The sequence below is a fragment of the Paramisgurnus dabryanus genome, chromosome 16 (genome assembly GCF_030506205.2).
Source record: "Paramisgurnus dabryanus chromosome 16, PD_genome_1.1, whole genome shotgun sequence".
In the NCBI taxonomy this organism is placed as follows: Eukaryota; Metazoa; Chordata; class Actinopteri; order Cypriniformes; family Cobitidae; genus Paramisgurnus; species Paramisgurnus dabryanus.
This window is the reverse complement of record NC_133352.1, coordinates 36,430,173-36,447,310: the sequence shown is the minus strand read 5'-3', so window position 1 is coordinate 36,447,310 and position 17,138 is coordinate 36,430,173. Positions and strand designations below refer to the sequence as shown.

General features: G+C 37.1%; 1 protein-coding gene across 1 annotated transcript in view; it reads left to right on the top strand.

The window, feature by feature from the left end:
* The first annotated feature begins 10,546 nt into the window (after window positions 1-10,546).
* ctnna1 (catenin (cadherin-associated protein), alpha 1) overlaps window positions 10,547-17,138 on the top strand; it is a 126,253-nt gene continuing 119,661 nt past the window's right edge. The window contains exons 1-3 of the mRNA XM_065274932.2: window positions 10,547-10,811; window positions 15,500-15,618; window positions 15,718-15,913. Coding sequence (XP_065131004.2) covers window positions 15,514-15,618; window positions 15,718-15,913 — 301 coding nt within the window. The 5' untranslated portion in view covers window positions 10,547-10,811; window positions 15,500-15,513. The remainder of the gene's footprint in view (window positions 10,812-15,499; window positions 15,619-15,717; window positions 15,914-17,138) is intronic.

Genomic DNA, 17,138 nt, shown 5'->3' with positions numbered 1-17,138 from the left:
TGCATCCATGTCTGAAAATGGAATCGTGACTCTTATAAAAAATCTCATCTACAACCTTTTTTTTTTTTTTTTGCATTGCTACTGGCTGGAAAGTTAAAGAGCACCTATTACATTGCTAAAAACAAGGTTATTTTATGTATTTGGTGTAGTACAATTTGTTTGCATGGTTTATGGTTTAAAAAAACACATTTTCCACACAGTGTACATTGTTGTTGCTCCATTAATCCCTGCCTTTCTCAAACGCATTGATTTTGTGCAAAGCTCATCATTCTGAAAAGCGCAGTTTCCTCCGATTAGTCAGCTAATCTGTATGTTGTGATTGGCCAAAAATATTTCTGACGTCAGCCAGAAATGTGACACTCCTTATCATGTTTTAAAGATTAGCTAACAATGCAAAACTGACAGGAGTTTATATTGTCTTTACTACCTTATCAATATGAGCCAAATCTGACCAAATTGATTGATCAACTTTGCCAGCGCAGCTTGAGCAGAACGTAACAGATTGGTAAGCTAAGGACACTAAAAGATTCAAACTAGGGCTGCACGATAAATTGCATGTGATTGACATGCGCATCTCGTCAGTAACACCGGTTCCTTGATAAGTATTTAATCACCAATAGCTGCTTTCAGATGGAGCGGCATTTACTACAAAGAGCCTTAGTTCACTGACAATTGGGGCAATTTTGCATTAATTATTGCGGACGTATTGCCTGTGAAATGTATGCGATATGGCCCAGCTTGTCAGTGAACTACGGCTCTGTGTAGTAAATGCCGCTCCATCTGAAAGCAGCTAATGGCGATTTACTTCTAATTAAGAAACCAGCATTACTGACGAGATGCGCATGATATCGCATGTGATTTATCGTGCAGCCCTAATTAAAACCATGTCTGCATTTGTGATCGTAGAAACGACAAACAACAAGCGCTATCTGTACTGCACAAAACTTATGTTTGAATCATGGTTTAGTCCAAGAAAAGAGATTGAAGTTGGAGACGATAACTTGCGTCATCGCTTACTTTGGGATTTTTACCTTTTGCATATTGTTAACATGAACTCATACACACTTACACACCAAAGGAAATGTGAATTCATGAATCGTGTAATTGGTGCTCTTTAAAATATGAACCATCTGTTCCCTCTTATTTGAATGCATTATTGACAGGGTAAAATAAAACACTGCATTTGACAGTACATTAGGGTAGTCATTTTGCCATGCACCATTGAAAATATACCTGACTATCAACAAGTCATAGGTTATTTACAGTATAGCGCAGGGGCCATGACTGGACGTTTATTGCAAGCCATTCGAGTTGTATTTCACCATTGTACCTCAATCTGCTGAGCTGTCACTGCATGAAACCACTGCAGACTGCAGAAAGAGAGAGAGAAAGATTTCCCAGAAGCCTTTGCTCTTTGACCGTCGTCTCACAGCAGACTGTTATTGTAATAAAAAGTTTCCTGTACAACTCTTGGAATCAACAACTTTGCATCATAAAACTAAATGACTGTCTGCAGTTTGTTTGAATAGTCAATAAGTTTCCGTGAGTGCTTTGGCCTTTCTGCTTATGGTTTGTTATCTAATATACAGACTGAATTGGTACTGTCATACATACATCACATGCTAAACTGAACTGTTAGCCTATTATTGTGGGTACTACTATAAAAAATAATACTGTATATCTCCAGCACCCAAGCTTAAACCATCTTATTTTTTACCTCATAGATGGGCAATATTTCTATTTTGAAATACCAGGAACAAGAATGTGTAAGAAATTAGGCTGCTTAAGATAACAATATAAAAATTCTATACAGATCAATTATCTTTACCAAGATACCAAGATGTTCGAATTATGTCAAAGATTATTGTGGTTCTAGGTAAGTAGGTCCTGAATTAGATGAAGTACTCATTGACCATTAAACAGTAGGTACTATATAGTATGAATATGGATAATATGGTCCTGTCCCAAATGGCATACTTCATGAGGTCTTAAATTGCATTAGCTCGCTTACTTTATGAGTCTGTTTGGTGTCCCATCTTATTTTTACGCTTTGAAGTGTGCACAACAGCGCCCCCTTTGCATTCTTGATGGGTCTTCAGGAAAGCCCGCACTCCTGCAGGCTCCACACACTTTACCAACCCAGAAGTCCTTGCGAAAGAGCAATCAGACGACAGATGGGAGGAGTTCACACCGCTTCTCTTCCTACTTCCGGCGTGACGCTTGAGTCTGTCACAAAATGCCACTCCAATGCGCCCTTGTGGACTTGCGTCAAGGGTCCCTAAAGTCTTCATTACATGATGTCATCAAAGTGTGGACTCTGAGGAAGTCCTCAACTCCAAAGTGTGCCATTTGGGACAGGGCCATGAATAAATTTGTACTCACTACATCTGCCATGTGACATACATTGCCATAGCATTAAGTTAGTCATTAAACTAGCACAATGTAACCACAAGGGACAGCTGTTTAATATATGTGTTTGCATTTGAATAGAGCCACGTTACCACTTTTGACACCCCTCAACAACAACCCTCAGTCATCCTCTTCGTTGGATAACTTTTCTCCCGGGGAATTACGGGATAGTAAAGGGTCGTCTCTCCTGATTTTGCCAACATTATGTTGACCCTGGGACAACATCTCAATTAACCAATCAGATTTCAGAATTTACAGTTTGTTTTAAGTTTAAGCTCACAACCAGGATTAGCTGTTTCTAGACCATTGTTTTTCACTTATCATGTCCCTCTGATTTAAGGGTTTGGTTAGGGTTGGGGTTTTATTAAGAAAAATGTTGTCCTTGGGTCAACACAATATGTTGCCCTGTGGACATCAACCACTTGGCAAAATCAGTTCCATCAAAGGAAGACTTCGAAGATATTGCTGGAAGTAGTAGGTCATCCGCCTACTGTTTTTCAAATACTATGAATTTGGACATACTACTCGCCTCACCTACAGCGTTTTGTCTACTATATAGTATGGAAGTAGGCGGTTTCGGACACAAACTAAATCTAACAATCTGTCAATTCCTCCAGAAAACAGCGTGAGGCGAACTTGAGAGTTTACATTTATTTCAGACAGAAATCTTTTGGATTATTTTATTGTAAAATTGGAACAAATAATGGACAGTATATAGCTTTTTAAATGTATGTAGTATTTTAATTTTAATATAAGTAAGGGTCCCTCAATGCTTATAGAATGTCTGGGACCACACCACCTCCCACCCCCAATTCCAACACTGATATTTTTTGTCAGTAACCCCGATGTCCAGAAACATGCTGACCACTGATCTTTACACGATTGTCTGGTAAATGTATCCTGTTTTAAAGATGTTTATACTGATTTCACTGAAAAGCAGATAGAAAATTTCTTGAATTGAAGCGTTTGTCTTATAAGCTTTCACAGATCTGTCCTTAAAAGTCATCTTTTTTAAAGTGTGAAACTCTACAGGATCTACTTTTAAGTATGTGAACAATCACCCATGCCCTGCTACACATTTCTCCTGTGACTCACTGAACTTCATGCTACTTTGCACCGGTGTGATTTATATCCACGCATCGCCTGTGATTCTCAGATGTTTACAGAAAGCAAAAACAATCTTGCAAGCACAGTTTCAGTATAGTCCTCTATTAAATGAAGCTCCTTCATCGGAAAGCATGAGTGTCAACGTAATGAGGCAGAAATTCAACAATAAAACTTTTGGCTGTGGTCCAGGTGAGGTGTGACATTGTGCTGTTCTTACTGACCCATGCTTCACAGCATAGCTGTACGATGAACATGAACGACTGCACATTTCAGAAGAAAAAACGCAATGTGGATCTTGTTTCTTCTACAATTAAAGTGCTATGGTGTAGCGATAGATGACAGATAGCTACGTTTGATGTAGACATGCTGTTGGTGGCAGTAACTGCTTTAATAGAGAATGCAGAAAGACTTGTGAGGAATCTTAATCATGATGTATTTCAGTGGTTCGGTGAACAACAGAGGTCACAAACAAAGCATGCACAATCTCTCAAAATAAATACATGTTTAAAATCTGCAGTGCTGATTGGCTGATGGCATAACAAGAGCGTGCACAAGCCCAAACCTTTCATTAGTGACTATTCTGAGTGACTGACTGAAAACACCAGACAGAGAAAATACAATTTCGTTTCAAGCTTTTAAAACCCTGTCAACACTTCTACTGCATAATGTAATGAAATCTGGGGGTTTTTGTGTCCATGGATTTGGTGAAAATATTCTGAAACCTATCCTCTCTTATTTGTAAACATCCACTCGATATAAATACAAAACTAATAATGGCCCTATTATTCAGATAATGAATCCAGAAATTCATCAAGCCTGCTTTTGTATTGATACTCATAAGAAATGCATATGACAGCATGCTATTGTAATTACAGTGTTGTGTTCAATAAGCTCAGGAGCGCGAGTCAATAATAGGTGAAGTATACAGAAGCCCTGTGGAGTGGGTTTGATAGATCTCCATCACACACTGGGCCGGCGTGACCCTAAATGAACTGGATGTTCAATATATTCACAGTGGCTGTATTAATGTGCACTGACTCACCCGTCTGAAACCTCACATTGACACACAGCTCAACAGGAAATGAATCTCTCTTGGTGCCTCCCATCTAAGATCTTTTTTTAAGCCACTTGACTTCTAAATAGCAAAACACTTTGAATGACAGTTTTTGTCGCAGACCATTGTGGGGTGTAAAAATGCATGACATTCAAATGCATCTCGGTTATTAAAGGCCTCTTTTCAGTTCCTGCAAAAGTCGATGAGAGGCTCTGACTCCATTTTCTATTATCGGTGAATCAGCGACGACTAAGCCGCTATAATGATCGGTTAAGAGGCTTCAGTCATTACTGCTGACCATTTAAATGTGTTGTATTAATTGCTGTGTGCTCTATTTGATGCACGCTCCTTGTGTCAGTGTTTGTAACCAATCAACAAACACTTTCTTATCAGAAACCAACTACGGTATTTATCTCCTCTATGCAGTGAGTCTAAAAATAACAATGTGGCAAATATAAAACACTTAATGCATGCAACCCGTCCATGCATAGCTTATTAACACCTTCCACCTAAATCAGGAAGACCATTACACAACCAATAAGATCATTATCCAGCATACAGTCTATCACCGGGCACACCAGTCAATGCAAACTACAATTAAATATCAGCGGCACTAAGCAAGAGTCGATTTGAAATCTCAGCGATGGAGGTGCTATTACACCCAGGGGACCCACAGGAGACAAATTCAAGAGGCACTGTTTTGTCACATTTGTTTCATTATTGTATTTTAAACTCCTTCATCTCGCTCGCTCACTCACTCACCTACTTCTCAATCTTGCTCCCTCGTGGACCCCATAGTAAAATGGAACAGCTCCCAAGTGACGGGCTTTACAAAATAGGGCTGTGTGCGGCAGATGAACCTAATAGAGGAGAACGCCATAGGCGCGTTAGTTAAGAACAGGCCACAGCTGATAAGTCATTGACTGAGAGCCCTTATGCGTGCTGCATGAGACATTATGTCAAATATTACATTTATCTCACTGACCCGGCCAACTTCTATTAAATGTCATAGCTTAAATTGCTCATAACAACATGATAGAACTATTTAAAGAACATTTAGTTCTGTACTTGTGAATGGATGACTTACATTACAGGAAAGGAAGCTGAAAATTTGACATTTCCGTGACCAACAATTCTCACGACAGGTGTAAATACTCATCCTAATTTTGTTCCCGTTGCATTTACTCAGCCATGACATTTGTTTTCATGATAAAACTGCCTTCTGTATATAGGCATGGACCACAAGGTGGAGCTCAATAGACCTCAGTTAAAGACTTCAGACATCACAGTTTGATTCAGAAATGTCAGATGTTAAATAATGCAAACACATGTCAGCATTATTCCCGAAAGCTTGACCGAACCGGCTACAAAACACCCATGCGTTTCATTATACGGTGATGTCTCAAGAGCCGTGTTTATCGGGCCTCATTATGGAAAACATCAAATCTCTATGCTTTATTATGAAATTTTAATTCCATAGTACTCTGTTTGGCACTGTTTGCATGTTTCGATTATATTTTCCAGGGTCCTGATCTGTGGCTTCAGGTCCGTGAGGGATGGCTGTGAGTGATGTACTACCAAACATGGGCATAAACATTACTAATCACATAGCAGAGGATTGCTGTGAACATGGAAATGACTGTGCCAATAGATAAGGGCTCTCGCTGATGACATCACAGTCACGGTGTGAGACTGCAGCAGGGATGACTCAAGAGGGTGTGGTGAGATCATCAACATAGACATTCTTACACCTCACCCCCCCCCCCCATACACACCCCTTTCCCTAAAACATTCTTCCCAGCACCCCTGTGGAGCACTGCTGTATGTTTTCACAGGAGATTACAATCAAGATAATTCATTATTTATTCTGCATAGCACGCTTGTAAATTTCTTCCTAGGGAATCATTTATCACATACTGTGCCTCATATTCAAATGCACGTAAAAATAAACCAGTAAATGAATGCATATAAAGCTCTTGTGTTTGAATATTGTCTTGCATATTATGATATTATATTTTTCATTGGTTTCAAAGACATTTTAAGTAAAAATGTAAAGTTTGTTGTAAAAATTGTTTTTACTAGCCATTACAACTAGTCATTGCATATTGTGTTTATACTTTAACTTATTAAATTCAATTAAGCAATTTCTATTTAAGCTATAGACCCTTTTACAGCTCACGTGATCAAATAGCTTGCGCGCTCATCTTGGCAACAGAAGTGGTGTTATTCCCCATTGGTTCTAACGTGGTAGCAACTCGGAAAGTTTATTAAAACGCTTTTCCAGCATCATAATGTCTGGTTGTTGCGTTTGGTTGCACTAATACTTATATACGTATATATGTATCTGGCAACTTTATATTTGGCCATCTGCTAACGTCTTCTATCCACTCCACTATAGTAAACAGATCTGAGCTGTGTTGAAAAAGCTGATAAAGTCAACTTATTAAAATAACTTTCTCTGTCTGTGTTGCTTTACTGCTGATTCTTGCCATACGTTGTGCGCACATACGTTTCCACGTCATTATTATATACAAACAGTAAAAGGGTCTATAGCTAAGCTTAAAAGCTTGTATCAACTTACCACTAGTCACAATTTAAAATAGTAAGTTGAAGTGATTTGCATAATACATTTTTACATTATATAATAATCTGATTGTAGTAAGGATTTTAGCAGTTGTTCTTAATTGGTTAATTACTGTACAACAGTGAAAAAACAACACAGTCCCTAAAATTAAAAAAGTGATTTATTAACATTACTGATAGATCCAACTATGGCTAGTAGGTCTAAAATTGTTAGATCCAACTTTAGATCCAGTTCACTTGGGGAAAATGATTCGGTATGTTACTCAAAGATATCAACTCTGTTGTGTGTTAACAGCACAATAAAGATACAGAAATGGACAGAGAACAGCATTTAAACAAAATAAAGATTGTTTTTTTTTATTATCTTAGTTGTGTCCTCGATGGTCTGTCTGACTTTGTCCGACTACCGCAAACAGTGGACATTTACTATTCTCATTAAAAACCGTAGAAAGGTGACCATTAACACATTTCTACTTGTGAAGAAAATACAACTTAAGATGAAACATCAGTAACTATGAAAAGTACAATAATGAAATTACCCAATAACTAATAAACCAAATAAATAAAAATGTATACAAATTGATGTATGTCTCGAGTCATCCCTCAAACACACGTACACACGCGCACACACATGCACACACAAACATCCTCATTACTGATCCTCATTCCCATCAACTTCATAGGACAAATTTTAACACACAAGGACACACCACAAAATAATTAATTTGATTATAAATGCATGGTCTGTGACAAAGTATGTGATCAACATTTTCTCCTCCTTTGATGATCTTAATTGTTTTGGTATACTAACTATGTGAAGTTATATGTTTGGCCTTTTATTATTTGCATTTAAAATACTCCCTGTTGTTTTAGACTCTATCAGAACAGATCTGTGACCTTTGGTTTATATCCCACCAGTTGACAACCACTGACTTCACTACATCTTATTGAAACTGAAATTAATCTTGTTGCAATGTCATTAAATAAAGAGAGGAACTATTTATATACCATATTTCTAAATGATCATTTTTGTTAACTTACTTAAGGAGCAGGAATATCACACAGTTTTAAATAAGTGTAAAAATCTCTGTTCACATAACCTAATAGTGTTCTTTATCACAGAAGATGTGAAAGTTCTTCATTAACGTCTTGTATTTTGGTAAAGATTTTCTTTCTGTGTTAATCTTCTTCCTTAGCTGCTGATGTTAGATTATTGTCTGTGCCCGTACCGTACACTTAAACTATTTCCTCTTTATCTCTAATTGATATTGTGATTGCATGGCTCCTGGTTTGTCAAAGATATTTTTTCATTTCCACTGTGGGCATTTGTGCCAGTTTCCCAACAGGCAACCAACATGATTTTGATAACCTGCAGGAAAATATGCATTTCTAGGGCTAAATTAAGACAACTGTCAATAATTTTAATGCTCTTTACTGATCCCATAAAGAGAAAATTCAATTGTGCCATATAAAACAGTAAAAATCAGACTAGCGGCTAGAACAAGATATTAAACAGAATTAAAGCTCTATCTTCATGCTCTGTCATCTTTTTTGTTATGGCCATTATAGGTGAGACATGCATGTTTATTTTTTAATACATCCGGACCACCTGATAACCTCTTTATTGCTCCTCTACTTCATTATGTTCTGAGAAAAACACTTGGGTATGGCAGATTTCCTCATTATATTTCACATTGGTATTCAAGCTTGTGAAGACAAAGCGCTTGTCATCCATATTCCAGGTCCCTTCTGTTTCAAAAGTGCTTAGCACTGCATATAGTCCATGTCATTATCTCACAGATCACTCCCCCTAGACACATTCAATGTAGTTTTGTATAACATACAGTCAGTATGACTACATCATGCATAGATAATATCATCATATCTGTTGGAGAAATAGTTTTGATGATTTATTGCATTACTCTTCCACCAGAGTGACCCATGAGTAGAGTAGGGTTGCAAAATTCTGGAAAGTTTCAAGGCTGGAAACTTTCAATAGGAATCAAAACTTGCTGCATTTTAAGAGTTTAACTAGCAAATAGAAAAATGTGTTTAAACAGCTAAGTAAATAAATCCGATATCTAAATGTAAGCTAGAACTTTTGTGTTACTCAATAAAATAATCAGTTAAAGTTCTACTTACAATTAATTCAGTCAAGACGTCTTTTTAAAAAATGTTTTACCTTGCATGCATGTCTGCTTATGACCAAACAAAATGTTTATTTATGTTTATATATGATATAGTTTATATAAATTTCCATACATTTCCAAATAATTCCCATAAAGTTTCCAATTTGTAATATTTCCAAAACTCCTCAGATTAAGTTCCCATGGAAAGTTCCGTAAATGTACCGGAAACATTCCACCTCTTTGCACTCATAACCATGTGAGGAATGATCAGACAAACACATGCACGCGCACGCATGCACACAGATCTTAAAATCCTTCCCTCTTCATGCTACAACTTGCCAGGCACTCAGACCTCACTCACTTCCTATACAGAATGAGTCAGAGCCATTTGTAATACACATAATTCAGAGGAAAACATCTCATACCAGCTGCTCTTTCTCTTCCTGTATTCCTCTCTTATATAAATGTATAAGAATGGATGAATATGTCAATGAGATGAAATGTCATCATTAATATCCTGTTAAAACATAACAGAAAAGAGTTGCTGAGGAAGACAGACAGAGATAGATGAAGAGCAACTAACCATTGCACAGATTTAATGTTAAAATGCTTATCAGTGTATAAGGTAAAGAGTTTATCTTAGGTTAACATATTCATTTTTTTGCCTTTACTAATTCATTTTATAAGGTTTTATTTATTTAAATGGTACAAAAAGTACAAATACCTGTTAAAAATGTTGCTGTAGTTATGCAGCTGTTTGCCAGTAATTTACTGTAAATTTAATTCATGTTATTTACTAGCAACAGTTTGTTTAAATGAATATAAAACATTAACAAGTCTTTATCTTTACTAAATAAAACGGGCCATCCACGTCAACCTATTTCTGTTTTTTTCTTCAGATTTTGGTTCACAATGTTTTTCATGAAGCTGTTATTTCATAGTTTTATTCTGTAAAAATAAAGATTTGTTAATGTTTAATGTTCATTTACCTTTGAACAATTTATTGCAAATAAAAAAAATATATAAATCTACAGTAAGTTACTGGCAAACAGCAAAAGATTTTTACAGCATCAACAAGTGTAGTCTCTCTTTAAATATAAGAAATATTAGATGATGCATGTATAATAATTTTGAAAAATTTCAGCAAAATTGTATTTAGTTTTGAGTTGTTCCCCCTTAAATATTCAGATTTAAAGTGAGTTAAAAGCCTGTAAATAGTCCGTTGAGTACTGAACTTTAGTCGAGCCACTCCCTAAACAGCAGCACACCTGATAACAGTGACTGACTGACTGCTGGTGATCCGCCATCATCCTCATTTAACTCACGGGATAAACCGAAACTCACATTAACTATTCAAAACCTCTTTGTTATCACTCAAACGGGATTTTTCAGTGGATGAAAGGTTTTGGTTGCTGTTTAATCGCTGGGAGGGATTACCTTTAGCACAGAAGGAAAACTTTACCACAGTATTTTAAAGTCGCATCCCTCCATTTTGAGTCTGCCTGCCTGCCTGGAATCCCGAGAGTTTGGTAAGTACGTTTCGCTTTTGTTCGATCAGTGTTAAAGGCATTTTTTACATTTTTACACGAAACAGCAGAGGATGCAACTAAAACTTGATTTATAATGTTAAATTTGTGCTTGTTTATTGAATGAATTGTAAAAGAAAGACAAGTGTTTGGGTTTGTGGCTACATTGTTAGCCCGTTTCCTAACTTCTTGGGATGTTTGGAATATTTGTTTGGCGTTTCATATTTCACCAAAATAAAGACACAAACTGCTTGTGTACACATGTAAACTTGGTTTATTCGCTTTTAACGCCATTTTGCTATTCGTTATGAAAGCGTTTAAGTGCATAATCGTTTTGTTTTTAAAACAGTTTGGAAAGTTTAGTGGGAAATGCTAGTTAGCAGTTAGCCTTGCGTCTCATTTGCAAATGCGTTTGGATTTAATTTTTACATTTACAATAAGTAAGTTAAAGAAATGACTGCCACTTGTATATTATGTTTATTTAATTAAAGTTTGTTATGATTTTAATGAGAAGTATCTTATGAGAAATTCGCATGTGGAGTTGAGGGCTCCGCCTAAACCACAAACAGGGATCAACATTAGTTCAGGGGCCGTATTCACAAAGAATTTTAAGGCTAAAAGTAGCTCCTAACTGGCGAATTTAGGAGCAACTCCTAAAAATACTGGGCGTGTCACTCCTAAATTTAGGACTCCTAATTTTTTTCACTAAGAGTAATTCACAAAGCATTTTAGCCCTAAAAGTAGCACCTAAGTCTGGGACAGCTTAAAAGAAGTCGAGAGGACTCCTAACTCACTAAGACCTATTCACAAAGGATCTTAAAATGTCTTAGGTGCTGATCCTCCTTAACATGGACAGTTTCACCAACTCAAAAGCATTGCACATACTTAAAAGCACACTTTAATGTAAGCATATTGTTTATAACATTTGTTTCATAATTCATTACATTCATGGCAAGCAGAATTACATGAAACAATAATGAAATTAAATATTTAATATTATAGGCATACCTGTTGCCATGCTAGTCTGTTTAAAGGCTGCAATCTCGACCCTGTACAGCGATAGTAATGCATACCACCGCCTCTCGCAGTCGTCCGGGGTCCGCGACACAAGCGGGAATGCTGCATTGATCTGCAACAAATCCTCTCCCATCAGTAATGCGCGGGTTGATCCGAAATGAGCGGATGACTGAGGTCACCCGCGGATTTTTTGCGGTCCGACTTGCGGACGGGTTAGTTGAAAACGTTGGTCGGGTGCCGGTTGTTTTGTACATTGACCCGCGCATCATTGTCTTGCATGTCTCACGCTTAGTTTTGCTTGATATATCATTGCCGAATTTCCCTTTTATTACGTTTCTTTTTTCCAGCACCAACTGGAACAGCAGCAGTAACTGATCCTGCATCCAGTTGGGCTTTCTTTTCCGTTTTGGCGAGTTCATAATCCACCGTCATTTATTTATTACATTAGGATTCTTCAATATGGGCAACATTTACTTGCTTTAAGTAGTCTATTTAGGCTAATAGGATGTCAATTAATCAAGCAAGTGTTAATGTAATGTCGTTTTTAATTATTAGGCAATTGGCGGTTTTCATTTGGGTATTAGGCTACCTTGATTTAATTTAATTTAATTTCATTCACGACTTTTCTTTAATATATGCATTTTGATGGCATTACTATTATTATTTTGTGTAGGACACAGACATATTTCAATGTTGTAATTCCATTACATTTGGTGCGTCTGTGTTATGTTACGCATGACAGCTGTCATCTAACAACCAATCACCGTGGTCATTGCGAGGCAGCTCGTGCATGAGAACTGACGTCATCCGTAGCAACGAAGACTCACTCTTAGTTTAGGAGTTATCATTTTTCCTTACTAAAAGTAGGTCTGAAAGGCGTTGTGAATAACTTTTAAGAGAAAACTCCTAGCTAAAATCTTTTAGTGCGATTTAGGAGTACTCTTAGTGATAAGATAAAATGCTTTGTGAATACGGCCCCAGGGCAGGCCCTTCCTGTGAGCTCAGCTTTATTATAATACGATACGACAAATATAAATAAAGACATATTTATTATAGTGATAATGAACACATATTAACTGTACTTTTAAATATTAAATGTTGCTTAAATTAACTTTTATACTTAAGCCTAATTATATATGTGCAAGGGTTGTGTTTCATTACATGTAAACTCATCAAAACTAGGATTTTTGCAGCCGATTCCGAGTACTGATTTCTTGTCATGATCGGCCGATACCAAAGCCTGATATACTGATTCTTCAAGCTGATTTGTGCTCTCTTTGCTGACTGTAACGGTTAACTCTTTTTCTAGATAAAGTTACAGCACAATTGTTGATTTTTTATATTATTTAATCGGGTATATTATTGTTTTATTAGAAACTAATATAAGCACTACAAATATTCATTATATAAAGATAAATTTAATATGCCTATAAAAAGGCTTTTGTCTGTTAAAAGTGCTTCAGTCATTAGCAGGGAGGGATTTTCTCTTTAATATTATTGACAAATTAATTTGGTTACTGTAGCTTTAAGACGTGAGCGAGATCTTTGCTCTGTACTCGTGCTGAATGTCTCTGTGTGCATGCATCAGGTGTTAGGTTTTTTCTTGTAATTTAAATCCTTTAGTTTTGTTAGAGAAAGCAAACACTTAAAGGTGTAGCGGAGGATTTTCTCGAATTTTAGAAAAAAAACGCCTTCTCCACTTTTTTAAAAGAAAATGCAATTGCGCAACACTCCTGATTGACAACTATGTCAATTTAGGACCATAGTCTTGATGATCCACCTGGAAAAAGAAAATCCTCCGCAATACCTTTTAAAACTGAATTTGTGAATACAGCGGAGCTGAACGCGCTTCACATCACAGAGCAGCTCATGATTTTATTTATTACTTTCAGAGTGTACGGAGCAAGCTGACTGACCAGACGATGACAGAAGCCGCGTGCTTACTCGTTTTTGTTATAATTTACACATATAATGTTTTATAAGTGAGATTGTTTAGTTGATGTGTTTTTCATTAAGAATAATATTAAATCCTTTATTCAAGCAGCATTTTAAATGGAGAAAGAGTCAGTTACATAGCTTGGGACTGATGGATTTCCGCTACTGGCTTAAGCACTTAGTTAAACCAGCTGTTGCATTCGCATTGCACGTGAAACCATTTGCAATTTAATGCAGCGTATGCAAGCGCTGCATTTAAACAGTTGCCTCTAATTCAAAATTGAAAGTAAAATGCTCGCATCTGCATGCACATTTATTAGCCCCTCCCACCTGGTGATCACCAGGTTGTCACGCGCTGATAAACCGGTGGGAAAATTCTGTCATCGCAACAACCCTAGCAGGAAGATGCAATGTCCGTGAAAGATATTTGTATACGCTGTTTATTGGGAATGTGAATACACGTCGTGCTGCATGTTAGGACTAGAACGTGCCCTCATAGAAAATACACAGATTTCTGTAAACGCAAGGATAGAAATCCAAATTTGCAGGTCGCACGTGAGCAGCGGGTTGTAAAAATGTGAGCACTGCGTAAGAACGGTCTCAAATTGCAACCTAACCCAATTTAGGAGCCTTATGATGACAAAGTAATAAAAAGATCGGTTCATGAGATCGGCAAATTTAGCGAATAACGATCAAGTCATTTAATGCGATGATCGACCGATACTGATCTATGGTTGATCGATTGGTGCATCCGTATTATACACGCATACAAATGAATGGTTTGAAAGGTTTTATTCCTAATGTGTTGGGGACAGAACAGTGGCCTCACCCACTTTGTCTGTTTTCCCTGACCTATATAGCAATAATGTCCATTTAGTCCTACGATCTAGTACTGACTGGCTCTTGCAACAACAGCAAAACCCTCAGGGTAGCTTGATTATCCCTGTCCTTCAGTACACAATGACTGATCAATAAACCTCCAGTCACTGTTTGAATGGAAAATAGCAAAGTGTGCCACAGAGCTACTTGCACAGCATTACTATTAGGTAGTTTTGGTTACCAGAGTTTAGGTTGTTAGTAGGGGTGGGCGATATACCGGGATTGTGTTGCACAATGATATGGATTCTACAATACCGTTGATAGTTACATATTCATGAATTATATTTTTGCATCTTTGTAAAAGCATCACTTATATTCTGTATGTGTGTTTGTGTTGAATTATTTAAAATACAGTGGTTGTTCAATATCATAAAAAAGAATCCGACAGTGACAATATGCATAATATTCACAACAAGATGAGTCTGCCCATCCACACAGTGGCACGTTTTGAGAAAAAACATGTAAAGATAAAAGGAAAATAAAATATTTCGTATCTATGACCAATCCCTCACCTTATTAAGTTATATAAGGTTAAAAGTACATATTTTGCCAGTAATTTAACTAAGGTTTACTACAGTGTAATTCCTTTTTTTTTTGCCCAAATAGCTATATACTGAAATCCTGATATACCAGCAGGAGAGGCGAAAATATTTTAGCTTGTATTGCCCACCCCTAGTTGTTTCATCATCAGACTGCATGAAAAACTGTAAAACCGATAGGCTGTCCTGTGGCAGTGGAAGTCAAGCCTAATGTGTCATATGACATGTTTGATTGAAAAAAGACACAACAGCCCCAAGCATTTTATTTGTCTCTCTCACACCACCCCTCTTAATCCATTGATCGCTGTTTTCTCTGCTCAGAAACTCGGAGAAACATGACAAGCATAAATACTGCGAACATCAACTTCAAATGGGATCCCAAGAGCCTGGAGATCCGCACGCTGGCTGTGGAAAGACTGTTAGAGCCCCTGGTCACCCAGGTTAGCATCCATTAATTTTCTTTTTGTCAATGAGAATTGGCTTGCTCTATTAATGAGCAAAGGTAACTCATTTCTAAAATAAAATTTCTTCACTTGTAGGTAACCACACTTGTAAACTCCAGCAACAAAGGACCATCCAACAAGAAAAAGGGGCGCTCCAAGAAGGCTCATGTTCTGGCAGCTTCTGTGGAGACGGCCACCCTGAACTTCCTGGAGAAAGGAGAGAAGATCGCTAAAGAGAGCCAATTCCTGAAGGAAGAGCTGACCGCAGCTGTGGAAGATGTCCGCAAGCAAGGTATACAAGATGACGAATGTAGACTCGATGATAAGATGTCAAATAGCCCTGAAACTCATCATTTAAATAATGCCTTTAATCTGTGGTATAGTTTTTAGTTTTCATTATCTAGTTGTATCTGCATGTGTGGATGTTGTTTTAATTTAAAGGGCTTGACATTTGTTATTAGAGTTGTAGCTTTCACACAGTTGACTTTTAGTCCTGAATCCTCTTCTTTAATCTCATGTTGCTAATTCTCATTACACCACTGGCATCCCTTATAAAAAGAGGATAGAGCAGACAGGTTAATAGAAAGGTTTGACATTGTCAATTTGCTTTACTATTCTCTACTACTCTACTCTTGTTTGCCATGCAGTTTTTATTAAAGAGCTTGCTGATATTGATGCACAGTCACTGAGACATTTTTTTGTGACACAATCACCTTTCGCATAGGCATGTGATCAGGGCCTTAAGGCTCACAAAACACACGTTTCTCATGTTAATCTCTCATGAGTACCTATAGATTAGTATTACAACCTTCAAATCTATGAGGTGTCTTTAGTTTTATCAATGTATAAAAGACAGATCAGCTCTAGCGAATGTTTCCGGAAAAGCACGACCCCCTGGAGGTGTAGGAGCGAGTCACCAACAAGACAAACACAAAACATTATCCATTATCTCTGGATAACTTATAATTTACAACATGTTCACGTTGTTTACATTACATGCACTTTCGCACCAACATAACACAGATATTAGATGCAGTTTTACTTTACTCATAACCCCGTTGGAGTTTAACGAAATCCAGTGTTAAACAAACACATACGCAAATCTCCTTTGCTACCCTGGATCCAATAGAATTAGATTTGATTGGTTGTCATTCGTTTATCGTGGAAAAAACATGCTCAAAGTGATCCCAATGATATCGTTCATTGTATCTTTGTCATTAGCGGAGTTCACACAAACTATATTCTCTTTAATATAAATTTTTTTTTAAACTATATTTTATAGTTATTGTTCATAATGCTAACTGCACGTTCGGCTTGCTTGCTTGTAAAGCTGAACAAGGCTTTCTTCTCCTTACATCCAAAAACACACTTCTTCTTTCTTGCCATTGTTGATTCTTGATGTAAAACAAAGCTGTCATGTGCAGTAATTCCTGTGACTTATACTGGAAGGAACAATGATTATGAGCGTCCTGTCCTCACTCTGGTTTACTATGGGTGTGTTTTTCAGGGGAAGTGCC